At 40.9% G+C, this 27,084-nt stretch overlaps 1 protein-coding gene and 1 long non-coding RNA gene across 8 annotated transcripts in view; one reads left to right on the forward strand and one right to left on the reverse strand.

Moving 5' to 3' along the window:
* Nucleotides 1–1,536: 1,536 nt before the first annotated feature.
* LOC118923012 (placenta-specific gene 8 protein-like) overlaps nucleotides 1,537–27,084 on the reverse strand; it is a 56,410-nt gene continuing 30,862 nt past the window's right edge. For 2 of the 7 annotated variants that reach the window (XM_057502403.1, XM_057502402.1), the window contains 4 exons: nucleotides 9,201–9,326; nucleotides 7,511–7,635; nucleotides 3,392–3,506; nucleotides 1,537–1,747 (listed from right to left, as the gene is read on the reverse strand). In XM_057502403.1, the coding sequence (XP_057358386.1) occupies nucleotides 3,402–3,506; nucleotides 7,511–7,635; nucleotides 9,201–9,297 (327 nt within the window). In that variant the 5' untranslated portion in view covers nucleotides 9,298–9,326 and the 3' untranslated portion in view covers nucleotides 1,537–1,747; nucleotides 3,392–3,401. Of the gene's footprint in view, nucleotides 1,748–3,391; nucleotides 3,507–7,510; nucleotides 7,636–9,200; nucleotides 9,327–12,367; nucleotides 12,459–21,280; nucleotides 21,343–21,411; nucleotides 21,554–27,084 lie in introns of those variants that run through there. The other 5 variants (XM_057502400.1, XM_057502401.1, XM_057502406.1 and 2 more) reach the window with 5 other exon arrangements.
* Nucleotides 7,642–16,050, forward strand: LOC118923014 (uncharacterized). Its single transcript, XR_005028991.2, has 2 exons — nucleotides 7,642–8,685; nucleotides 14,246–16,050. It is a non-coding gene; the product is annotated as an uncharacterized LOC118923014 (long non-coding RNA).

Consider the following 27,084-nt stretch of genomic DNA (forward strand, 5'->3'; position numbering starts at 1 on the left):
TGAATTCCTTCTGCTCTTCTTGGCTTTGTGAATTTGTAAATCTTCTACATGCATCCCCCTCTCTGCCCCAACTTCCTCTGAGAAGTGGCTGCCTCTCGGCTCTAGCACTTCACTGGCAGCGCCTGCTGCAGCACTTCAGGGGCTTTGATTGAGCTGAGGAAAGACGGCCGGCACGAGGGAGCCATAGGCTTTTGGAATGCACAGGATAAAGTGAGACATCAAGAGGCAGAGAATGAGACTAATAACTATTTTCAGATCGAAGATTAATAAAAATAACTCCTTATTTTTCGTAACTTTTATGTATCAAGTAAGTTGTAATTTAAAACTAAGTTATATGGAAAAACATGCCATTTTGCTTAAATGTAGAATTTCATCCCCATCCCTCACCTTTGGGGCTGTGGTTCTAGGATGATGGAACTGAGTTGCTCTACAGGAGAAATTGTGTGTGGAGTGCACCCTCTATTTGCTTCAGCATTATTTCCAAAGGCCAGACAGGGAACCAACCTGACTGTCCATAGGCAGATGAAACAGAGATGTAGTACATATATTCAGTGGAATATTATTCCCAGTGAAGAAGAAGGAAATCCTGCTATTTGCAGTAGTATGGATGGACCTTGGGGGCATTATGCAAAGTGAAATAAGTCAAAGAGAGAAAGACAAATACCATATGATTTTACTTATATGTGGACACTAAAAAACCACCAAGAAACTGAACTCAGAGATACTGAAAACAGATCGGTGGTCACCAGAAATGGAGATGGAGAATGAGTAAAACGAGTGAAGAAGGTTAGAAGGCACAAACTTCAGTTATGAAATAAAGAAGTCATGCCGATGTAATATACAGCATGCTGACTCTAATTTAAAATACTGTGTTGTGTATTTGAAAGTTGTGCTGAGAGTAATTCTAAAAAGTTGTTATAAGAGAAAAAAGTTTGTAACTATGTGAGGTGATGGATGTTAACTCCCTATGGTAATCGTTTCGCATTATATACATATACCAGATTATGTGTTGTACACTGAAAACTGATACATTATGTACCAATTATGTTGAATAAAGAATGTCACATTATCCTGGAAAAGGAAAAGCGAAAGGTGTGTGGGACCCCAGGGGCAGGCTTGCTGTAGGAGATGCTGATGGAGAGGATAGATGTGTCCCACGGGAAATTTAAGTAGGTGGTTTGCTGTGTGCCTTACAACAAAAATCTTCTCTTTTGTCCATATCATCTACAGTAAACTCTGCAATGCTCAGCCAACACGTCCTGAAGTGGATTTACTTTATGGGGCTTCCAGAGGGAGGAAGCCACACTTACCTGGGGTGAAGGACTGCACGAGTAACACCTGGACTCCCAAATCCAAAATTATGAAACCCTTTTACCTCACAACATAAAAAAAACTTTTTATCTTGGACATTTTCAAATATATATAAAGGAAGAAAAGTAGAAGAAAGAATCTCCATGTACTTGTCATTCAACTTTGACATTTTGACAACCTTGTGTGCCTTTAAAGGAAAGAAGCAGTATTTAAAGACACAAGAACCATGAGGAAATTGGTTTTCTTTAATGACAAGTCACCTTAGAGGACAGTACTGCAATACATTTCTTTCCAAATAACTTGGAAATTAGAAATGCTCTGAAACCTTTTGAAACCATATTAGCTGATTGGTCTCCAAATTTTGAGGTGATTAGCACTTAATAGAATGTAGTTTTTTATTCCAGCATTTTCTTCCACCATGATGTGCATTTGACCTCTAGAAACCAGAAAAAGGAAGAAAAGCAAAAATAAATGAATGAATGAGTTATTTTTCAGTTCCAGTTTCTTTACATTATCTTGTTCCTAATATCAAATCTTCTATTCCACCAATACCCCACTGCCAAATTGCTGCATATTTAAATTCTACATAAAATAATGGCTCCTGGTTCAGTACAATCTATTAGGAAGAGTGACAACCCCCAGTTAGGATTCAGATGTGTCTCCTGGGACAGGGACTCATTAGCTTCCTTGCTTGACAGTTGCGTTCACTCATTCATGCACAGTATTTATTAAGTGCCTACTACGTGTCAGGCTCTGCTGCTAGGTGGATGGGTGAACCAGCAGAATGCTCTGTACTTCTCCAGAGTTAACTTCTGTTACTTCTGTAACTGAATGTCAATGAATCATCAAATGCAAACATAAGAGTTCAAAGGCAGAGAACCCCAAACAATCTTTTTCACTGAGGGGATGACTAGACAGGTAAACCACCCCATTTGAATTCTCCTAGGGCTACTTTGGTATCACATTCCAGTCATGTGGGTAATATAGGTCTTTAAACACATGTCCCTACTTGGGAAGGGTGAGGACAGGTAGTTCTTAGCAGGTAGGGGATAAAGAGGAAAAAGAACATTAAGAAAACTTGCCATTTTTACTCTGTCAAAGTAAGGCACTTTGGTCACCCAGAGAGCCATTTAAAGCCATCAGAAGACAAATAGTAGGGTTCTACAGTATGAAAATGCAACATGAAATGATCTAAAACGTTCATAAAGAGGAAATTATTTTGTGTGACATGTGGTAAAACAGCTGAGAGAGACAGGTTGTGTCAACGTGAACCAATCATACAAATGAAAGCACCATCCTAATTATTCCCAGGGAACTCTTGGGAGGTAAGACTTTTACAGAGAAGAGCTATTTCCAAGGAGAAAGTAAACTTTGATGACAAATGCCATGGGGATTGGCAGTAAGGAATTGAAAGACGGGCTGGGTGATCCCTGGCCCTCATGCCTGACACAAACATGAAGGACTGAGAAGAGCTGAGGAAACTAGATAAATGGGTAGCTGCCCAACTCTTGACAATAAAGGCAGCAAAAAGTCAGTAACTCTTCTTCTTAGTGGGGCTTTGGGAAGTTGGGATAACTGAGTGTACTATCAACAATAATTTATAGAGACTAAAATAGCCTCCTTTGGAGAATGATTTATTTTAATATTGTGGTGTTGACAAGAACATATAACTAGGTACATTACACAGTCACACTCAGTACAGCAACTCAGCTGGTTACTGTTGCTAGCAGCAGACCTGAGATCCAGGCTTAGGGAAATGAGTGTCTGGTTATAATTCGTGTCTCTGCACCTTAAGTCATGGTGTAGTTAGAGGGCCATGGTTGATATGGGCATGTTTATTTGGTACACCACACAGCCCCTCATCCTCTGGCAGACATCCTAACAAATCACAGAGCCCTTTCCTACCCAGCTCTCTCAACCCAGGCTCTTGGAAGCTGTCAACCAATTGGTGAGGCTGGCAATTAAAAATCATTTGCCTCCACTCATTAAGGTATAGTTCATATACCTGTGAGAGAGCACCAAGGAAATTTTTGAGGATCTGTTTTGAAAGTCACTGATCAAAGCATTCCCGCCAACTCACCAAGCACCTTTTAGAAAGCATTCATTGCTTTTCTCTTTTCAATATCTCGCTTGAGCTGACAAAGGGCACAGTGAGGGAAACACAACAGCCATAGGAAATCACTGCAAATAGATCCCTGTTAAAAAATAGACAAATGGATCCACATGTGGCCTTTAATATAGTCACACAATTCCTTGCATTTGTATAGCTTTTCAAACCTCTTTGAAACATATATTTTATGTTGTTTATCACGAGAATGCTGTGAGAATATCCCCATTTTTCTGATGACTGCATGAGGTTAAATGACTTGTTACAATCAAGTAACAAATTGGTAGTGCTTCGTCTTTCTCTTCTCAAACCAGTGCCCTTTTCATAATATGATACCATTTCCAATGACCTATGGGTTACAACTATAGCCCAGGCCTCCACCATATGCTCTGGAATGCCTCTCTTCAAAGCCAGTTGTGTAGTGCACTGATTTTTCTATAGTTTGTGAGTAGTGCCAGACCACATTGTATCCCTATAGCCATTTTCAGTGACACCTCTCATGTTTGTTCTGCAAGGCAGGGAGTCTAGAGTGAGGGGAAGATACATAAGTTATCAGGCAAAGAAGAAAGTAGAGAATAAACAGTGTTTGGAAAAGTCATGGAATGGGCTACTTTGCAAAGCTCCTCCCTGCACTAACTAGTTCCCTTGGGTCTTCAATGACCTTTTGGCAGGGATGCCCTTGAAGAGACCCTTGCCCTGGGCAGGAGGAACTAGGTGATCCACGGGGTTCTAGTCTGGTCACCAGATTCTATAACTGTACATCTTGACTAACTGAAATAATTTTGAACTCTATTTTTTAATAGCATTTATTTTTTTAAAGGGTGTGTTAATAGAATTCCCAATTTACAGTGTGAGTTGAGAGAGAGGAAGAGAAAGAGGGATATCTACAGTAGATTCAGTTTAGAAAGGTCAGGAGCTCCTAAATGTGAGATTATGAGTGATTTATTTTTCATGAAAATTTTTTCCATTGATAAAGTGATTTTGATTCTCACCTAACAGAGTAAGCATGTGGGGTGGAGTGGACAGATAAGTAGCAACATTATAAATCTAATGATGTGATTTTATCTTATGGCAAAATTGGTCTTCAGCTTGAAGACAACTCATTCTCTTAGCCTTGCCTTTTCCCCTGATAAATAACCCTTTAACTTTTCCTCAGAATACTTGTTCTTTTCAATCTTCAGTTCATTAATTACTGTTTATTCTTTGTATCTTTTAAGCCTTCATTAAACCAACATTTATTGAATACATATAATATGCCACAAGGAAGGAAATATTCTCATTTGATAAGGATTTAATTACTTTTCTGTTCCAGCATGTCTGAGTCTGTCTTTCACTTTAGGAAGCTCTAGGGGAAAAAAAAATTCCACTAGTATTTTTTGAGATGGAGGAAACCTATAAAAAAAACACCGTAATTCTAAGTCTGTTTCACAATTCAGGTACAGAGAATATGGAGAAGAAAAACACTCCTTTTTCAAAGTGAAGGAATTGAACTACAGGTTAATACCATGTGGAAGGTAGTAAGGGATGTAACTGCCTTGACCAGAATAGCATGTCAGGAAGTGGATGCCAGGCGTGGAGATGGTTCATTTGGCACTGCTCTGCAAAGGGGACTGGCGCTGAGCTAGTTTGGAAGCCACCTTGTTGTGGGCACTAGTTACTGATCACTGAGCGAATAAATGAATGCATTATGTTACGTGACTGAAGACCCATCTATTAAGGAGGACGAGATGGTAAAGTGAGAAAAACCAGACTCAGACCTGGAATAAAGTTGAGCCCAAATGCCAACATATACATGTTCTGTGACATTAAGCCTTTCTCATTCCTGGTTTCCATATCTGTAAAGTAGAGCTAACAATTCCACCACAGAGTCTGCAAGTAGTAAATGAGCAAATGTATGTCAAAATAACATCCCCCACATAATGGTTCAATCAATGGGTGTTTCCTTTCTTTCTCCTTCTCTCCTGCAGAGTCTGTGATGCCTGCCAAAGGCATGCCCACCTGGCTGCATCCAGGAAGGGAGAGGCAGATCAGAGGCTGCACTGCGGTGCCCTGCGCAAGTCTGCATAGATGTAGGGAAACAAAACAGAGAGACTGAATGATTTAAATCAGTCCTGGGAATTACTAGTCATTTTAGAGATCTGTTCTAAGGAGGAAGACTATATAGTGTCTATAAATATATTATTTAATGTATGCGAGGAAATTTTACATCTTAGAATCCAAGACCTACAAGCGACCTTAGAAATCATCTTGCACAACTTCCTTATGATAGATGAGAAAACTGATGCCACCCAATGATTGTCAGAGAACAAAAAAGTTGGTTATTTGTTGAGCTGGTCCCAGAACCTTTATCTGCAGGATTGTGCTAAGTGCCCCTTCCTGTATGCCATTTTGGGGTTGTGGACTACTTTGAGAACCTCAGCCTCACATCCATGTGCCTAACTACACAGGTATGACCTGCATACAGTTCAAAAAGTTCAGGGGCAAGTTACCAAGCTAAGAAGCCCTGTGTGTTCGGCTGCCTTCTGCGCAGCCCTATCGGGAGCAGCAGGGCTGAGAAGGTGTGCAGGAGAAATGGAGCCAGGCCCTGAACACACCCCCGCCCTGAGACAGCTCAGCCATTCTCTCAGTCAAAAAATAAAATAATTACTTATTTGAGCACTTGTTACTTGCCTGGCCTTGGACTGAGGCCTTTCCATACATTCTCTCACCTGACTTTTAGTTACACCATCATTGGAGGCAGCTGGGTGGGGCATGGGGGAATATCATCACCATACACCAGTGAGGGAGTCCAGGCTCAGGAAGATTAAGAACTTGCTCTCAGTCACCTGGGAGCAGTTAGCTGGGCAGAGGGAAGTTTCCAGGAACAAGAATACATCATGTCACTTCTTTGTTAAAAGTATTTCAGTGGCTTTCCAGCTCACTTAGAGTAAAAGCTAAAGTTCTTCTAATGTTCTGCAAGGCCCCAGAAGGTCTAACTCTTGCTAGTGCTCTGATGCCATCTTCTATTACAGCCTATCCCTACCCTCTGATTCACTCTATTCCTGCCTTTCTGGCCCCTTACTGTCTCTGGAGCCTTCGAGGCGAGCTCTAGTTTAAGGCCTTAGCGCTGGATCTCACCTCTGCCTGGATCTGCCCCAGAGAGGTCATCCTCTCATCCTTTTAGGTCTTTTCATCTAAAGAATGTTATTGGGATAATTGGTAACATATAAATAAGATCCAGAGATTAGATAATAGTATTGTATCAACATTAAGTTCCAGATTTTCATAATAGTATTATTTTTATGTTAGAAAATGTCCTTTTTATTAATACACACTGTACTAGAAAAAACAAGGCCTTAAGTTTGTAACTAACTCTCAATTGATTCAGAATAAAATAGAATAGATAGTCCAATAGATGAAAGAGAGAAAATAAAGCAAAGATGGCAAAATTTTAATATTTGGGGAGTCTGATGATAGGGTAGTCAAGAAGTTATTGTACCACTTCTACAACTTTTCTGGAAGTCTGAAATTGTGTTAAAATAAAAACTCTCAAAACAAACAGTAAGCTTGATGAAGATGGGAATTTTGGGTTGCTTTGCTCACTGATGTGTCTCTGGCATCTGGAACAGTATTCGGTGTGTTCCAGGTACACAATAAATCCCTGTTGAATGAATGAGCACCAGTTCAGGCCTCACCCAGTTTCTGGATGCTCAATAATCCATTTTGAATGAATGACCCCTGGAACGTGAGGCAAATGTGGCAGCTCTAAAGCGATCCACCTCATATCTGTCTTTCCCCAAGGGTTTCTAAGGAACTGCCGCACGCCTTGCAGGATTGCAGGGTCCTGTGTCTGCCTCTGAGTAAAGCCAAGAGAGCCTAAGGACCCTGTGTTGGCCTCCACCCCTCACTTACTCACTTCCAGCAACTTCTTCAGAGATGCACAATTAGAACAGTAAAAGATTTCATTACAAATATATTCCCATATATGGGAGTGAAGAAAGATTCAGATCAAGCCCTGAAGTTGAGGAGGGCCATCACAGAGACCTGTCAGATGGAAGGGAAGTTCTGTGGGGGCGCGGGCTGCCTCCTCACATGGGGCCCTGGGCGACTCACCGGGATGCCGTACCGGGTCCGATACATGGTCCTCATGGCGACACTTGCTCCACACAGGCAGCATTCGTTCATGTCAGAGGCGATCTGACATGAAAGACCCAGGGGAAAGAACGTCCCACAGAGGCCTGGTTGCAAGGGTGAAACCACACAGGGGAGTCAGTGCAAGCATCATGGCCTCAGCCACATCACACACTCTCACAAAGAGGCTCCCTTGGGAAAGGGCCTTCACGGGCATTCTGAGAAAGCAATGCTGTCATCTGACTCTTTCTATCTCGGTTCTAGAGCCTTTTGTCTGGGAGTTGGGGCGAATGTGCGTGGAGTTGCACCAGGTCGGCTTTAATTGCCGAAGCTACCGCCCTGACCATCAGAGTGTCTTCACATTATCTTTCTTAGCTGCCCTTGTTTGCATCTGGGTCGTGCTTGCACAGGAAGTTTGTGGCATCAGGGCCTCTGAGAAGCCCTCTGAGAGCTATGGGAGAGTGTTTAGGGTCAGAGAACGCTGCAGGAGAAGTGATGAGGCCCAAAGGGAGACAGCAATGGGGAACAGACTCCAGATGGTTTCAGGCAGAGGACACTTCTGCTGTTGTTTTGGGGATGAACGCAAGGAGAGATTAACAGATATTAGTATCAGATGCTTAAAAGGCTTACTGCAAATTCTCTTTAAAAAATCTGTATAAGTCCAAAAAGAGGGGCCTAAGAAAATAGCAGCAAACAGGACACTGTTCTCAGATATGCTCTGAGTACAAATCTCTTGTGAAAACCTCTGGGCTGGAGCTGTGATATGACTGCGCCTTAGATAGGGTAAGAAAATCTGAGGTTTTTGATAGATCGTTTAAGCAAAAGGCAGTCTCCAAAGGATGTGGAAATTCCATCCTCCAAAAAAAGAGGGGGCTGTTCTCACAGACAGTGGGAAGATGAGCTGCACAGAGTGTTTGCGACTGATAACGGCGAAGGAGAAATAAGGCAAATGTTCTCACAAAAAGTGTGTTTGGTAGCATTAAAGATGACAAGTCAGTAAGGCTGAACACCTGTTCTCCTTCTGGAGATGGAACAGTCGCAAGGGCCACAGGGAGATCACAGAAGCTCGGGACACACAGAATCAGTGGGGCAGGCGAAGGAAGATGCGAATGGAAGACACAGGAGAGAAATACGTCAAGACATGTGACACCCAAGAGGTAAGAAATTCAAAGAGAGGTGATTGTGCCAGACAGGGATCACCAACTCAAGGCCAGGCAGCAAAATAAATAAGTGAAACAGCTTGGAAAAACACAAGTAGATAATAGCGGATGGTGGACGTAAGTATGGCGAACTGCTGAGTAACTGCTCCTTTCAGTGGGGTTAGCTAATAATCAGTGGCTGCTGACCTCTGCCGTGGGTGAATGAGGACGCCTCTTTCCAGATTTCCAATTTTCAAGAGAAGTTGGAAATCTAGATTAGAGAGCTAGATTTTTACATGAATTGGATTTTTATGTTTCCTACTATTTTCAATTACTACATCAAGAGAGTACATTATTATGTACAGGACAAACAAAACACAGCTGGTGGCCAAGTCCACCTATGGGCTTCCTGCTTGTGACTTCTGAGTTAGTGACTTAAGCTTGGGGCCTAGTGACAGGATAAATACGAGAATCGTATTACACAGTGATCTGCATTAGGTTGTCAAGGAGAATCAGTAACTATGTGCACTTACAAATGCCTATGTCATCGCAACAGCCAAACATGCCAGTTTGCCAGTCATTGCTCATACCCCCTGCACCGTATTTTGGCTGTTGAACAACTGGATTCATTTTTAAGGCTCAGTTCGATAGGGTACTGCCTAGAAAACAAAACCAAAAGAGGATTAAAAACCTACTTGTATTGGGGCATGTAATGTAGATACCAGCTGAAAAGACATTTCATCACCTCTGTCCTTATTGGGGTGGTCACGTTCAACTAACTGAGCATAATGTATCTACACTATTGTCCATGTTTGGAATTAAGAACACAAAGGAAAGGGAATGAGGGTTCCTTTCTCAGGTTTTCTGGTTTGGGGTGTTTTTTAGCCCCTTTTACTGATCTCTATAGTTCAGCAAGATTTTTTTTTGGTATTTTCAAGAAAACCATCTTGAACAATGTCTATTTTGCATTTGATGTGATCTTCTTTAATAGTAATTATAATCAATTTTTAGAAGCTATTCTACAGACATTCTCTCAATTGTTCCTTAAGAGAACTCTGTGAGGTAGAGCTCTTTACCTTCCATAAAATTATTGTCATTAGAAAAGATGCTTCTAGCTAATGTCAGTGTTCATTGTGTGATTTTAAGTCCTGATAACTAAAACCATAACAGAAGACCTATGTTACTTAAAAAGCAATCGACTTCCTTTTGTGAAAGTGTCAGGCCATCATCTGAAAAAAGAGACTTCAGATTTCCACAGAAAAATCCAGTAGTTGCAAACCACTAGGAAATAATGTCCTTCAAACCAAGTGGTCCTATACTTTTCATATTTCATCCAGCAATCAAGCTGAATGTCTTGTGAGCTCCTACCCAGTCAGAACTCTCAAGACAGAAAAAAAGCAGTTTCACAAGGACTTAATGTTACAACTTTCTTCTTTACTGTATAGAATCTAATCATGACACATAATCTGTGTTCTTGCCCCTGCTCCCTTCTCACACTTCCCTTGAGCATTGCAAGGCAGCACCCTGAGCCTACTACCACTCCACTTTACCCTCTTCAGTCTTCCTCCACCATGTTGCCAAGGAAGCCCCAGTCAAAGATTCTGCAGTGTGTCCCAATCCAGCTGTGCATTAGGTTCACCCTTACGTCTTGGTTGAAAATACTGATTCACTAGCCTAGGGTGGACTTTTAAGTGGGGTATAAAATTTTTGAGGGGTGATTGTGTTGCAGGCAGCCCTGGAGACCACTGGTCATGTGTCATTCCACGCTCTCTCAGTCCTTCCCAGTGTTCTTAGCTCTTCTTCTGGCACTGCTCTTCCTGGTCTTGTTTACCCTGAGACCATGGCTGTGACTGACTGATTCCCACCAAGAGGGGCATATGTTTTAAGTAATAATAAAAGCCAAGGCACTTTGAGCTGCCATAGGAAGGTAACTCTAATATTGATTATCAAGAACTTGCTTTATGACCGAAAGAGAAATCCATGACATTGAGAAGGCTACATGATGATCATAAAATCATACTAAGAATCTTGTTTGAAACTGCAAGATGTACTTAAAAATTTAACTGGAATCCAAAGGTCTTTCTCCTGTTTGATTAATTGGTAGGGTAATGATGCCTTTGCTGACAATGCAGGAAAATGTATGGTCATGTGGTAGTGCAGAGACTGTTTGCAGACAGGCTGCAGAGGTAAAGGGCTAACCAGGGAAACCTACAACAGTGTCTGAACATGGTACACATGGATATGATATTGTTAAAGAAATGAATTAGCAGACAGGTGATTGTTAAAATTCATGAGAATGGATAGCATTGCCTTGCATGATCAACTAAATTTAAATTTGTGCAGGTTAAGGCCCAAATACTTTCATTTTTGTATATATTAAGTGTTGTGTGGTTGTACTGGAGTCTTATTAATGAAAATGTTCTACACAATCGGTATTTTCTACTGGTTTCTGTCTATAGATATTCTCCCATAGTACACCATTGTTATATTATTAGCCAGCATCTGGTATAGTTACTGAAATACACTAGAAAACTTGCATATAACAAACAAATTTTCTTTCTCTTTTTTAAACATTCATGTGGGTAAGAATCACCTGAGGGGCTTGTTAATGATGAGACATCCTTAGAAATTTGGATTTAATAGGCCTGGGAAAGGGTCCAGAGATTTGTATGTTTAATAAGGGCCCAAGAGCTTCTTAAGGGAGGGGGGTTGATAAAAAGTGAGAACGTGGAAGGGGACCACAACAGTGCTATTGCCTAATCTGATGGCTTTTAAATCAAAATTGTAGTTTTTTTCAACTCCTTTCCCAGATACTGACTCCTCTGAGAAGCAAATCAGAGGACAAGAAGAGAAAAGCATAATTTGTCCAAATCTTTTTGCCCAGCAAGTCTGCCTTGAATTTGGGACTGGGCATAGTTATAAAGCCAGAGGGAAATGTTACAGAAATTCAATAAGGAGAAACTAGTACAGAAATCACTAGGGGACTCTCCATAGTAAAATAAAAGGCCAAAAACTGTGGTGACACTTGCTCAGCCCAGGAAGGACAGGTGTACCTCAAAGAGGAAGTGGAGATGATTCATTTCAACCAAAACAAGTTTGTACTGAGAACCTCCTTGGCCCCTGGGAGATGTAAGAGAAGTATCTGATTCAGGGCGCTGAGCTGAAGTTCGCACATATGATCCAGGAACAAGTTCTTTGTTTTTTTGTTTTTTTCCAAACTGGCAGAAAGAGAATTACCATTGGGTCTGTAGAAGTTGGGGAAGGCTGACTGGATGGTGCTGGATTCTGGCCCAGGCATCGAAAGTAAGCATTCTAGGTAGTGGGAACAGTGTGAAGGAATGCCTAAGGGAAACAGAGTATGGAATGCATGAGGCAGAGTAAAGACCTCAGCCTTTTGGAGCAGTGGGCATGTCAGAGGGAAGGAACGGCAATGCATGGCCAGGTGCCCCTCAGCGCCTCTTTCCCACGCTCATAGCAGGCATTGCTAACCAATCCCAGAACGTTCCCGCTGGACATCTTAGAATCCTTCACAAGAGTGTATAGGATGCTACTACCATCTGATCAGAGTGGCACGACATATGAATTCAGTCTACTATCTGAGAACTAGTTACAGATAAGGAATACATTATACAGGTCATGTGTTATTCAATTCTGAATATTACGGATAGACCTGTGGTCTCAAGGGCAAATTTTCTGTTACCTTTAAAAATATACCAGGAAGATGAGTACAGCCAAATGGACCAGGAAGGCAATATTCTTAAGCAAAAATGACTTCTTTAATAAAAACAATGCTGTGGGAAAAGTAGAGACAATCAAAATCATTTAGTCAATGTATCAAAATGGAAAGCTATGCTAAAGTTCTTTTTTCAGAAACTCCACAGGTAAAAATTACTTCAGGGCAAAAGTTATATCTTAAATATTCTTTCAGTGCTTCATACCTGTTTGTATAGCACTGGACACATATATTTGTTGTGTTGAGTAGTTTGAAGTAAGGATAAAATTTGTCGTGTTTCATGTTAAAAAAAATACCAATGAGTAAGTTTTAAGAATTAGAAGTTCTGATGTAAGTCCTGAAGTGGGCATATGCTACAATTACTATATATGCAAGTCACGTCTAGTATGTATTGAGTATCTGTTAATTCAGCTAATTCAGTTCCAATCTACCACAAGGATTAATGCCACTTGCTTTAAAATCCCTAAATCCCCCTTTTTGAAGTAAAATGTTTAGAAGTATATTTTTAAAACAGTCTACAATATACATGAGTATGAATGAATCTAGGTGTTTATTTAAATGTTGGCACCCCTGGATGGTGGACAGAGCTCTACTGAGCAGCTGTGGAGCTCGTGGTCTTGGTAGTGCCCACGCTGCTGGTGTCTGGTCCACACTTTGACTAGCCAGCATCTAGATCATGATTAGGAACCGTGGAGACAAACAAACCTGGGTTCAGATCTATTTTCCACTGTCTGTCTGTCCCTAGACAAGTAAACTACCTTCTCTGAGCCTCCATTTGACATCTTTAAAAGGAATATAGTACCACATTCCTCGCTGAGTTGCATTAATGTGATGAGACTCTGCCAATAGACTACGTCTGCTCTCCACTGCTTCCCGCACGCCAGTGACCTGACAGATGCACCACTGCAGCCGAGCGGCAGGGCCAGTGCCTCAGCTGACAGTACCAACAAGCATCTGGGAGCACGGCACCGAGAGGCCTAGTGACAGGGTGGTGATAGCGTGACCACTGGGTTAGCAATCAGAGGGCTTGGATGTTAGTCAGTTAGTGTTTGAGAGGCTGAAGTTAGAACAGGATGTGAAGATATTTTGAAAACTGCAAATTACCTTGTACATGATAGGAGTCTAAGTACCAGTAAAAGTTGATGGAAAAAACCAGGGAGTGATATGTTGCCCAATGACAACGGCTTACATGTGTACAGAGCATAATACTTTTCAAAGGATTTTCATGTTTGAACCCTCGTTAACACTGACCTCTGTTTAATATTCACAACAGACTGAAGCACTCAGGCAATTAGGGCTGCTAAGGCTCTTTTTACTGCAGACAAGCAAACTGAAGCAAAGAGGATAAGTTCCAGGGCCAAGGAAAAATCGTGATCGCTAGTCCAACCTCTTTAATTGATGGATGAGAAAATGAGGCTTGTCTCTAAGACTGAGCATTGGCCCCCATCCTGTTCCTCATCTCTTCAGGGAGAAAACATGGAGAATACCTCACTGCCAAAGTTATAGAAACCAAAGATGAGAAGGTGGACCGAGCAACACAGTCTAGGAGTTAGGAACGAGGACTCTAGTGTTTAGGCCCTAGGACCAGCTTTCCCAGTGACTGGCTAGCTGACCTTGGGAGAGTCACTTCACCTGTCTGTGCCTCAGTTTCCTCATCTGTGAAATGGGGATTTTTGCAGTCTCTGGCTTACAACAGAGTTAGAAGGATTAAAGGAGTTAATATTTGAAAAGTTCTGAGAGTGGTACCTGGCATAAGGTAAGTATTTCATGAGTATTAAAGAAAAGAGAGTACTTGGCCTTCGAGGGAAACACAATACCATTCCTCCTTCTTTTACACTCTCCTAGATGTCGTATGATGTCGCTAGTTCTTCTACAATGCTACAGAAGAAAGGAAAAGAAACTGAAAAGAAGTTACATGTCCAAAGGGACAGAACGGCAGAGTTGGATCTAAATTCCAGCCGTGGGGCTCCAGAGCCTTTATTCTTCTTTCCACTGAACTCCACCAATCAGTGACTGTGAATCTCGGTCAGCTGACACAAGCCAGCTCTGTTCAGGAGTAAATGGTAAGCATTTTCCTAGAATGTCCCTTCTCAGGTAAATTTGGAGACTATAGAAGGTAGGCAATTTATGACTCACTTTCCTTTCTTCTTATGTGTGCATGTATGTATTTTAAATCTTGAAACCAATCACTCAAAAACTGCCTAGTGTTGCACAGTGCAGGTTTACATAACTGGTTCTCAACCAAAGATTATTTTAACTCACGGAGACATCTGGAAGCATCTGGAGAAATTATTGGTTGTCACAACTGGGGTGACATCTACCCTCTATCTAGTGGGTAGAGGCTAGGGATGTGGCTAAATATCCTGTAAAACACAGAGCAACACCACAAGGAATTTTCTACCCCCCAGATTCAACCACAGTGCTGTGGTAAGAAACCGGCAGGAGACCCATCAAGGGTGTCATGAAGCATGAGCCTCAGGAGGGGTCTTGAAGATTGTCTAGCTCAGTTTCCTCTTAGATGAATAAACTGTGTCTCCAGGAGGAGATGTGGAATCCTAGTGAGGAATGAAACCTAGAAGGTTGATTCTTGGTTAAAAAATGTTCAAAATGCAAGTGCTGGAACTCAGGAATTCTTACATGACCCCATTTTCCCCACAGATTTGTTTACATCCTGTTCTGAAATTCCTCTCCTTCCTGGCAAGTCCTGTTAGGAGTCCCCCCCACTCACTGATCCCAAAAGTTGCCTCTCTTCTCTTTCTTCTGCTTATTGTTTCTATGTTGACAGTTTAACCCATCCAGTTCTATCACTTATTTCTCTTTAAATAAACCTTTAATCCAAGTTCAATATACAATAGTAAAGTACAAAAATTGTAAGCATGATTGGTAAATCTTCACAAAGTGAACAATTCCTATAACCACAACCTGATTCAAGAGCTAGGACCTTACCAACACCCCAGAAGTCCTCCTTATCCTTCTGCTCAAAGGCAACTTCTACCCTGTCTTGTAATGGCAGAGGCTCGTTTTGCCCGTGTTTGAGCCATATATGGATTAAACTATACGCATTATTTATTTATTATTTCCCTTCTTTTACTACACTGTAGGGTGTAGCAGTAATGCATTCTTTCTCTTTGCTATATAATATTCCATTAATAGATATACCACTATTTATTTATGCATGCTACTTTTGCTTTGTTTCTAGTTTGGACTATAATGAAAAACATGTCACTGCTGTGAGCATTTTTGTACATCTCTTTATGTGGATGACACATTCATTTCTGTTATGTCTACACTTTGGTGTGGGATTGCTGGGTCCCAGGGTTAGTTGATAGTGCCAAAATATATTCCGAACTGGTCGGGCCAATTTATACTCCCATCAATAATGTAACTGATTTTCAGTTGCTCTACCTCCTTGCCAATACCTGGTAAACCTCCATATTTTTTTTTTTTACCCATAGGTCACTACAGAGTCTGGGAAATGGAAGCCCAGGATTAAGACTGAAAAAAACCTAATAACCAACAAATTGTGGTTAAATGACTAAATAGAGTTTCCACATATAGGTTAAAAAGAATACAGAAGATTCAGTTAAATTTGAGTAAGCATGTCCCAAGCAATCCAAGCATACTGAGACAATAAAAAATTATTTATTCTTTATTTGAAATTCCAATTTACCTGGACATCCTGTATTTTATCTGAAGGGTTGGTACAATGACTTTGGTATTGAATAACATCTATGTGGGGGCAGTTACTGCTCTGGAAATTTACAGGAAGGGGAAGTGGTGGGGAGGAGGCCAAAACAATGGGGCTTTCGAGGTTATGCAGGAGACCCTCTCCCACCCCCACATAGAGATGAGGGGCTAAAGGGCACTCACTAATAGCACAATAATTTATCTGATTTCCATCGCATTTCTTATAAGAGCATTTCCTGTGGGAATACACAATTGTTTATTCATGGCTAAAGGAAGGAAAAGTAAAATATCTGGAGCAGTTTCCACTCATTTCCATGTTAAGCAATCTTATGTATGCTATCAGATTCCAGATTCATAGCAATCTTTTCTCCCATTTTGAAATCAGGTACTTGGAGAAGTAAAGACCAAGGCAAGGTAAAGCCAAAGTCCACGCTCTTGCATCCTACCAAGTGCTCTGTAGTTTGGAAGGAGTTTCACTGAGTAGCCTATGTCTAGCTCAGTAGCCTATGGGCTACTATCTCTGGGCTCTATTTCTTCCAACTGGTCTGAGTATCCTGATGGGATCAGCAAAAGACTGACTAGCTGCCTTGGGCATTCCAGGGTCCTTAATTCCCTGAAGATTTATATTGTCCTTTCTCTTCTGTGCCCCCTCCTTCTGGATTTCAGCTTCCTACCAAATAACTCCATGGGTTATATGCAATCCCTTTCTGGAAGAAGAAAAGAAATTGTCAATTGAGAAGGTCCTGCTTTTAGTCTCTTAGAACTTCTTCAGCCACCTAGAAACTCCATGGCTGGGTCACGAGTAGTCCTGGGTCAGAGTCTGCCTCGGGAACCAGTTTTCTGGCTTTCATACAGAATTCTGCACTTTCTGTGTACCAACAGGATTCTGCCTTATTGTACCACGAATTATGTCACTTATGAAATCTTAGTCAAAACAATGAATACTTTCAGTTATAAGTAAATAAAAATGATTACTCATTGAAAGCATGGCTTTTCTTAATTTAAGCTAAATGATTTCTTTAAACAAAATGCCACTCTAAAACATTTTCATTCATGTTGGAGAAGATGCTCATGCCTGATAATGCTTAAATTAGCAGCCTTCCCAGGAGGGTTTTCACTTTTGATAGTGCAAGACTGCAATTTTTATTTTTTTTTGGCCACCAGAAAAGTCCAGCTGTCTTCCTTCCATCAAAAAGTAAAAGGGATTTTGCTCACTAAAATGTTTAATTTGGGGCAAGGGTGGGGGATAATGAGCACCTGGTAAATTGGGTCATTCCAGGCTCCACTATCATTCTACTGCCACTAGTCTCTCTGGGACCTAATTCATTAAACTCTTTCTCTACTTTGGTCCTTTGATTTGTCAACTCGTGTCAGGCATACACGGTTCTAGGGGAAGATCACCTTTTCACACCCAAACCCTTTAAGCCTGTGCTCCTGCCTCCAACCTTGGTCTTGCCAGATTTCTCACCATTCTGCAGGCATTACCTTGATCCTGTTTCTGCCGTGAGTTCCTGTCCCCTGTTTATAAACTTTCATATGTAACAAGATACAAAATGGAAAATGAAATCAGACATAGGGAGAATAAATCCTGGAGCAAATTTAGCACAAGCTTTAAGATTGCTGTATGGTGCTAGACATGAGCTGCAAGTTAGACTGTTTCTACCAGGCAAAGCAAAGAGGCAACACCAAAATTTAGCAGGTTGACCATGTTCTTAAAATAAAAACAGATTGAGGCCTAGAGAAACTTCTCATCAAGTCCCTCAAAAAGAAGATGATATGTGACAATAAACAGAATGGTTTCTTTTCCGACTTTCTTGAGCTATTTGCTAATATAGGGGGAAAGCACAATGCTGGAGAATTGCTGAAAGCAACCTATGAGAAGCCAAAGTGATCCCATCTCAGTAGTTACCTCTCTGATAATCTGGGATGATTCAAGATTGAAAATCAGATTTTTTAGATTGTTCAGAGAAACACATGGATGCATATTCTCTGACAATCCTCCACGAATAGCTGAGGTTTAATGAGAACTGGGCAGCAGGAGGCTGTCCTTGGAGAGAACCTGAGTTCAGATTTCCAACTGGGGCTGCTTATTAAGGCACGGACAAGGAGAGGCATGGAAGGCCAACGTAGTGTTAGGAAAATTTAAAAACGCCATCAGGACACACACCTGAATAGAAGGCCACCCTACTGTGGTTTGCAGGTGAGCTCAGGCCATCTGAAGTCAACATGGAAATAAGCTAAAGGAATCCTTGTGGAAAACCAGTTCTGGGGCTGTTTTAGCAAGTGACCAGGGGGGAAGTTTCATAGGAGAATTAGCCAACACAGGTGATAATGGGCATTTACATGATCATCTAAAACAAGAGGACAGTGTCTGTTAGGCAGTACACCTTGTGCATGCATTAATGAATTGCACGTGACCATGTGACCATATGACAGAGCAAAGTCCTAAAATTCTAACCATAAAGCCTTTTTTATCATGTGTTAACTTAACGGACCCACCATGACAATAAAAGAATGGAATGAAACAGTCCTGGAGTCTAATTTTAAGTAATGCAACTTCCTTCCTGGTCAATGCTACAGAGATAAAATATTTACAGTATTGAACCTTAGATAACATAATGAGTTGACCTTTTAAAAATATCACTCCAAAAAAAAATATCACTCCACTTTGCTCCATTTCAAACTGATCCATTGGTCTGGGTGGAAGGGGTTAGTGGCCATGGAATGGATATTTTTAATGATTCTCAGTGATTTCAAGATGGCCTGAGGGTTGGGAACCCCTGTATTAAGGGAAGTCTATGCAAAATGCTGATTTGATTTGAGTACTGAGGTAGTATAGTTTAAGTCTCTTACACAACAATAAAACACACATTCCCCACTAATTTCAAATTTCCCTTGTTACTTAAATTTTCACAGCAAACAGGTACAATTTTACAAATTTAGCCAAAATAAGGTGATCAGTGAAGACAGTCTAAAAATCAGTACACTATCAAAGAAAAAATCTCTAGTAAATTCTCCATATATACAAAGTTAACCACTATTGACATTTGTGATGTATGTTCTTACATTTAGTCCAATAAAAAATGTGCACAGTACCACGTTTCAACAAGGATATTCCCAATGTGGCAATTAATCCATTTTTCCTACAGTTATAGAAGGTTGTTTCCCTTGCTGTTATTCTGGTAGTCGGGGTGGAGGGGGGGCAAGCAATCAGCTCTTTCAGAAGTGGTGTCCACTCATGGTGCTGTAGCTCAGAATTATAATCTCATTAGTGTGGCCCTTACTAGGGAGTCTTGTGCTGAAGTAAACGAGCAGAAAGAGTCTTTCTTTCTAAGAAAGAGTTTGAGTTCTTCCAGCTTATCTCACAATTTCTGTCTGCAGAATTAAAGGTTGAAATATTATTGGTTAAGTGAATGAATCTCTGAGTAACTTTTAAAGTACCAAGTTATATATGATAGCTTAAAACCCTCAACTAAAATCAGATTCCTCCTGTAGGCAATTGTTTATTTCCCCAAACTCCTGTCTTGTTTTTTCCCCCCTGTTTCTCTCTTCACGTCTTTCTGGGAGCTCTGTGTCCCATAGAGGAATCCCAGAGGAGAAGCGGGAACAGTAGCTCCTGAGTTGCAGGAGGCTTGGCTCTGCCCAGGCTTCGTGTATCTGCTGGTCAAGTCCACAGTGAGCAGCCTTACAGATGTCTCAGATTAATATCTTGGCTAAAAGGACCGGAAGATCTATGAAGCACAGCATTGTATTTTAAATCTTGCTGTGATTCAGATTTGAATTGGAATTGCCCATCCTTTGAATCATGTGTGCTGAAGATCATTCATCCAGTGACTCATCACAGCTAAGTGCAGCATCCTCTTCAGTAAAAAAACATCTCAAAGGGACTTGATTGGTGTTTTAAAAACTTTTTTAGTAAACTGTCAATTTTGTTAAATGATTTAAAATTTTGTTTTATCTGTGTGGGTGGAAGAGTCCTCCCCTTCCCACCAATGCCAGGAACTTGTATTGGTGATGGAAGGTAAGCAGGCTAAGATGGTGCTGCTCCTCAGCCACAAAATCAAGTCAAAACTTAGAGAATGTTGAATTGTGGTGGTGTTTGTAACCTGTAACTTGAGCAAGCCCCATCTAACACTTTATTAAGACAACAAAACCATTGGTGAGTGATCTAGTTATTATAAATGGGTCACAAAACTTCAATGAAAATACAATTCTCTGTTGACCACGAAACACTTATATTTGACAAATTTAGTTCAGGAAGAAACAAGAGGCCTAAACAAACACTTGATTATAAATGTTTTGCCCTGGAGGCGTCTGGTCCTGGTTATATTTTAAAGTCAGCTCTATTCAGATCCTTCCCTTCTGCCAGATCTGAGCTCCACATGTGCTGGCTATTCATCTTTTTATTCTAACCCAGAAGCTGGAGCAGAGTAGATGCTCCATGAGTGATTTTAAGAAAATAAATGAACAAAATGTATGAATAAAGAAATTGTAGGTCTCAAATACACAATTTGAAGTCTCTAGACCAGACATATAGAAGTCAGAAGTCCCACCTGCCTTTTATTAACCATCTTTAAGAAACATGTTTACCTTAGGGATCTAGTAGTAAGGGCAGAAAAAAGCTTCTTTATTCCCCTTCCTTTAATTCTTGCAAGTGAAAAAAGCTAATCATTCCCTCCACAGTGAAAATACCATAGTGAAGAGCTACCTTTGTATTATTAATGAAAATAACAAGGCTACAAATCAGGAAGGGTAACAAATGCCCAGATCATTATGATTTCAAAGAATTGTTTTTGTTCTATAAAAAGAGACATTTTGAATTAACTTTTGACAATAAAATAATAATCAACCCCAAAATGAGTGAAACAGAAACTGTGTCTCCCGCTAGTGAAGCCAATTCCAACAGCAAATCTTAACACCAATTATAAAATAAGAGAGAAGTTTTCTAGAAAGAATTTAGTGTATTGTGTTTAAACACACCAGTCTTACTGGTGACACAATTTCTTCTTTAATGATCCAGAACGTTTTATTCTCTTAAAAAAATTAATCACCTAGTAACACATTTTAAAGAAATAATCATGATATAAACAAGCTCTTAAGAATCACTATTGCCAAATTTAATTTAAAAGACAATTGCATGTTGCAGACGTGTGGTTTTTAAAAACTTCACCTAGACAAATAATCAATACTTACCATTCATTTCTGCCTTGGCTTACATAGTAAGATTTTACTGGTTTTATAGTTTCTTTTTCTTTTGGAAGAAGATGGGAGAGAAAGACAAAATGTTAGCACTGAAATGTGTTTTGTATTGCAAAAATACTTACCACACTCTAACTACAGAGGACAGCAGCCCAGGTCAACTGAGAGAAGTCTCCGGAGCTGAACTGCTTAGCTGCTGCACCCTAAGGGCCGTGAACAGCAAGGGTGGGGTTTAGGGTGGGGAAAGTTAGGAGGTGGGACTGGAGGAAAGAGGAAGAAATTGTGTGTGTGCCTGTGTGTCTGTGTTTTGGAGGGGTGTCTTTACTGCTTCAGGGGTCAATTTTTTTTTATTTAAGGAAGTGGGTGCTAACATTTTATCTCACTGCACTTATTTTGTGTGACATTAGCCTGACAACATTACTCCCTTAGATGGCAAGATTTATCCATGATTGGGCAACAGCACACTTTATGAAGGCCCAAGGCTTGTTTATTTATTTAGGATTTCTATAATTCATTTACTTACGAAAGCATTTTAGGGTCTTGGAATATGTTTAAAAGTAAGAATTGGGCAGCTGGTCTTAGGTCTCAAAAATGCTAAAGAGATAATCAGCTTTACTTCTTGCCAGGTTATTGGGACTTACACTCCAAGAAAGAGCTGTATGGTGTAGACAAGGGAAGATATTGAAGGGCAGAGGGCAGAGTGGGACATGGGCAGTGGCATTGGCTCCACCTGTCTGGTGCCAGTGGAGCCTGGATTCTAGAAGGCAAGACTGCCATCAGGAAGCCCACTGCAGGGGCAATTTCACAGAGAGGAAGGATGCAGAGGGCTTGGGCAGGGATGGAAAGCAAGAGGAACAACATAACAGAGAATCGTAATAGGAAATGGCAGTCCTTAGGAATTGGGCAGAGGCATGAGAGAGGGAAAGAATCACATAATGAATCATTAGCTGGGCATGTATATTTAAATACTTTATAAAAAATACCTCAATTGTTTCCAGGTTGCTGAGTATAATTTGTTAGTTTATCAGGCGTTCAGGTGTCTCTCACTCCTATTGGTGTTACCCTGGCAAGTTGTATTTTCTTTCATGGTGTTTGAACATAAACTTGAATGACTCACATCACTAAAACTCTGTTTTACGTTCTTCCTGGTTAAATGTGTACAGAGGGAGTTGCTCCTGGAGGTGGAAGATAAGTGAAGTGGAAAACGGATTACTGGGTATCTGCTTATTTCAGATGGACAGTTGCCTAGTCTCTTAACATTCACATCTACCATTGAGACCAAAACTCGACACCAGCATAATCGATGCTATCATATTTCAGGAGACTTGTGTGTACATAACAACCACTATATATATATATATATATATATATATATACATATATATATAGGCCACTAGGCCAGAAAGCTAAGTGACATCATTGCTGTCCGGAAAGAACTCAGGTTCTTTCTGAAAAGTGTGAAGTGTGACAAACTGTGCAGCTGTTAGGCAGGAAAATAGATATGAGTGAAGTGGAGAGAAAATTAAGGCCAGTAAAGCTCACTAAAAGGGACTCAAAGAGCTAACCAGTTAAAACCAGAGAGCCAGAAAAGACTCACAGAGTTAATGAGTTAATCAATTGAAGCTCCAAAGGTCAGGAGTAACTTGGAATGTCCAGATATTCCCCAGATTTAAGTATCTGAGCACAGCCCATCTCCATTGTGTCAATTACATTATGCCATTTTAAGATTTAGTTTAGCCTGCCAAAAGGCCCAATTTATTCTTTAACTTAACCTATATGCTGTTTTTCTCCTTGTCCAGCCCCTAATCAAGTAATCTGTAACCTGGGCAGGAGACAAGCATCATGATTAATTTAGCAAACAAGCCCAGCTATAAAAAGCATAGTAAAAACAGGAAAAAATTCCATCTTAAAGCTAAGATTAGGGAGGGGCGGAAGATGGCGGTGTGAGTAGAGCAGCGGAAATCTCCTCCCAAAACAACATATATCTATGAAAATATAACAAAGACAACTCTTCCTAGAATAAAGACCAGAGGACACAGGACAATATCCAGACCACATCCGCACCTGAGAGAACCCAGCGCCTCGCGAAGGGGGTAAGATACAAGCCCCGGCCCCGCGGGAGCCGAGCGCCCCTCCCCCCAGCTCCCGGCGGGAGAAGAGCAGGCAGAGCGGGAGGGAGATGGAGCACAGGGCTGCCGAACACCCAGCCCCAGCCATCCGGGCCAGAGTGCAGACACAGTACGTGCCCAGGGGGCCCTGGATACTAGGGAAACAGGGCAGCAAGAACAGTGAGCAGGCACTGGAGGCTGGGCGACAGAGGACATAAGAAAAGCGCCCGACCATTTTTTTTTGCTTTTTTGCTGTTTTGATTTGGTGAGCGCTTTTTGGAAGTCTTAAAGGGATAGGGACCCCAATACTAGGGAAACAGGGCAGAAAGACCGGTGAGCAGAGGCCTGAGGCTGGCACCGGAGAATAAAGAAAAACGAACGACCACCTTTTTTTTTTTTTTTTAATTAAAAACTTTTTTTTTTTTTTTTAATTAAAAAATTTTTTTTTCTTTTTTTCTTTTTTTGGTGGTCGTTGTTTTGTTTTGGTGGGTGCTTTTAGGAAGTCTTAAAGGGGCAGGGCGGGTCACTTAATCCAGAGGTAGGGAAGCCGGGATCTCTGGGCACCCTAACCCCTGGGCTGCAGGGAGCAGGGAGGCCCCTTACGGAGATAAATAGCCTCCCAGCAGCTCCTGCTCCAACGTGACTCCACCATTTTGGAGTAGCTGCCCGAGCCAGGCCACGCCCACAGCAACACCGGAGATTAACTCCATAGCAGCCGGGCAGGAAGCAGAAAACCTGTCTGCGCGCAGCTGGGCAGCACAAGCCACTAGAGGCCGCTGTTCTCCCAGGAGAGGAGGGCCACAAACCAACAAGAAAGGAAGTCCTTCCAGCCGTCACTCGTCCCAGTTCTGCAGACTATTCCTATCACCATGAAAAGGCAAAGCTACAGGCAGACAAAGATCACAGAGACAACACCAGAGAAGGAGACAGACCTAACCAGTCTTCCTGAAAAAGAATTCAAAATAAGAATCATAAGCATGCTGACAGAGATGCAGAGAAATACGCAAGAGAAATGGGATGAAGTCCGGAAGGAGATCACAGATGCCAGAAAGGAGATCGCAGAAATGAAACAAACTCTGGAAGGGTTTATAAGCAGAATGGATAGAATGCAAGAGGCCATTGATGGAATTGAAATCAGAGAACAGGAACGCATAGAAGCTGACATAGAGAGAGACAAAAGGATCTCCAGGAATGAAACAATATTAAGAGAACTGTGTGACCAATCCAAAAGGAACAATATCCGTATTATAGGGGTCCCAGAAGAAGAAGAGAGAGGAAAAGAGATGGAAAGTATCTTAGAAGAAATAATTGCTGAAAACTTCTCCACACTGGGGGAGGAAGTAATCGAACAGACCACGGAAATACACAGAACCCCCAACAGAAAGGATCCAAGGAGGACAACACCAAGACACATAATAATTAAAATGGCAAAGATCAAGGACAAGGAAAGAGTGTTAAAGGCAGCTAGAGAGAAAAAGGTCACCTATAAAGGGAAACCCATCAGGCTAACGTCAGATTTCTCAACAGAAACCCTACAGGCCAGAAGAGAATGGCATGATATATTTAATACAATGAAACAGAAGGGCCTTGAACCAAGGATACTGTATCCAGCACGACTATCATTCAAATATGACGGTGGGATTAAACAATTCCCAGACAAACAAAAGCTGAGGGAATTTGCTTTCCATAAACCACCTCTACAGAACATCTTACAGGGACTGCTCTAGATGGGAGCACTCCTAGAAAGAGCACAGCACAAAACACCCAACATATGAAGAATCGAGGAGGAGGAACAAGAAGGGAGAGAAGAAAAGAATCTCCGGACAGTGTATATAACAGCTCAATAAGCGAGCTAAGTTAGGCAGTAAGATACTAAAGAGGCTAACCTTGAACCTTTGGTAACCACGAATTTAAAGCCTGCAATGGCAATAAGTACATATCTTTCAATAGTCACCCTAAATGTTAATGGGTTGAATGTACCAATCAAAAGACACAGAGTAACATAATGGATAAAAAAGCAAGACCCATCTATATGCTGCTTACAAGAAACTCACCTCAAACCCAAAGACATGTAAAGACTAAAAGTCAAGGGATGGAAAAACATATTTCAAGCAAACAACAGTGAGAAGAAAGCAGGGGTTGTAGTACTAATATCACACAAAATAGACTTCAAAACAAAGAAAGTAACAAGAGATAAAGAAAGACACTACATAATGATAAAGGGCTCAGTCAAACAAGAGGATATAACCATTCTAAATATATATGCACCCAACACAGGAGCACCAGCATATGTGAAACAAATACTAACAGAACTAAAGGGGGATATAGACTGCAATGCATTCATTCTAGGAGACTTCAACACACCACTCACCCCAAAGGATAGATCCACTGGGCAGAAAATAAGTAAGGACACGGAAGCACTGAACAACACAGTAGAGCAGATGGACCTAATAGACATCTATAGAACTCTACATCCAAAAGCAGCGGGATATACATTCTTCTCAAGTGCACATGGAACATTCTCCAGAATAGACCACATACTAGGCCACAAAAAGAGCCTCAGAAAATTCCAAAAGATTGATATCCTACCAACCAACTTTTCAGACCACAAAGGCATAAAACTAGAAATAAACTGTACAAAGAAAGCAAAGAGGCTCACGAACACATGGAGGCTTAACAACACGCTCCTAAATAATCAATGGATCAATGACCAAATCAAAATGGAGATCCAGCAATATATGGAAACAAATGACAACAACAACACTAAGCCCCAACTTCTGTGGGACACAGCAAAAGCAGTCTTTAAAGGAAAGTATATAGCAATCCAAGCATATTTAAAAAAGGAAGAGCAATCCCAAATGAATGGTCTAATGTCACAATTATCGAAATTGGAAAAAGAAGAACAGATGAGGCCTAAGGTCAGCAGAAGGAGGGACATAATAAAGATCAGAGAAGAAATAAATAAAATTGAGAAGAATAAAACAATAGCAAAAATCAATGAAACCAAGAGCTGGTTCTTCGAGAAAATAAACAAAATAGATAAGCCTCTAGCCAGACTTATTAAGAAGAAAAGAGAGTCAACACAAATCAACAGTATCAGAAACGAGAAAGGAAAAATCACGACGGACCCCACGGAAATGCAAAGAATTATTGGAGAATACTATGAAAACCTATATGCTAACAAGCTGGGAAACCTAGGAGAAATGGACAACTTCCTAGAAAAATATAACCTTCCAAGATTGACCCAGGAAGAAACAGAAAATCTAAACAGACCAATTACCAGCAACGAAATTGAAGCGGTAATCAAAAAACTACCAAAGAACAAAACCCCCGGGCCAGATGGATTTACCTCGGAATTTTATCAGACATACAGGGAAGACATAATACCCATTCTCCTTAAAGTTTTCCAAAAAATAGAGGAGGAGGGGATGCTCCCAAACTCATTCTATGAAGCTAACATCACCCTAATACCAAAACCAGGCAAAGACCCCACCAAAAAAGAAAACTACAGACCAATATCCCTGATGAACGTAGATGCAAAAATACTCAACAAAATATTAGCAAACCGAATTCAAAAATACATCAAAAGGATCATACACCATGACCAAGTGGGATTCATCCCAGGGATGCAAGGATGGTACAACATTCGAAAGTCCATCAACATCATCCACCACATCAACAAAAAGAAAG

The sequence above is a fragment of the Manis pentadactyla genome, chromosome 5, assembly GCF_030020395.1.
Source record: "Manis pentadactyla isolate mManPen7 chromosome 5, mManPen7.hap1, whole genome shotgun sequence".
In the NCBI taxonomy this organism is placed as follows: Eukaryota; Metazoa; Chordata; class Mammalia; order Pholidota; family Manidae; genus Manis; species Manis pentadactyla.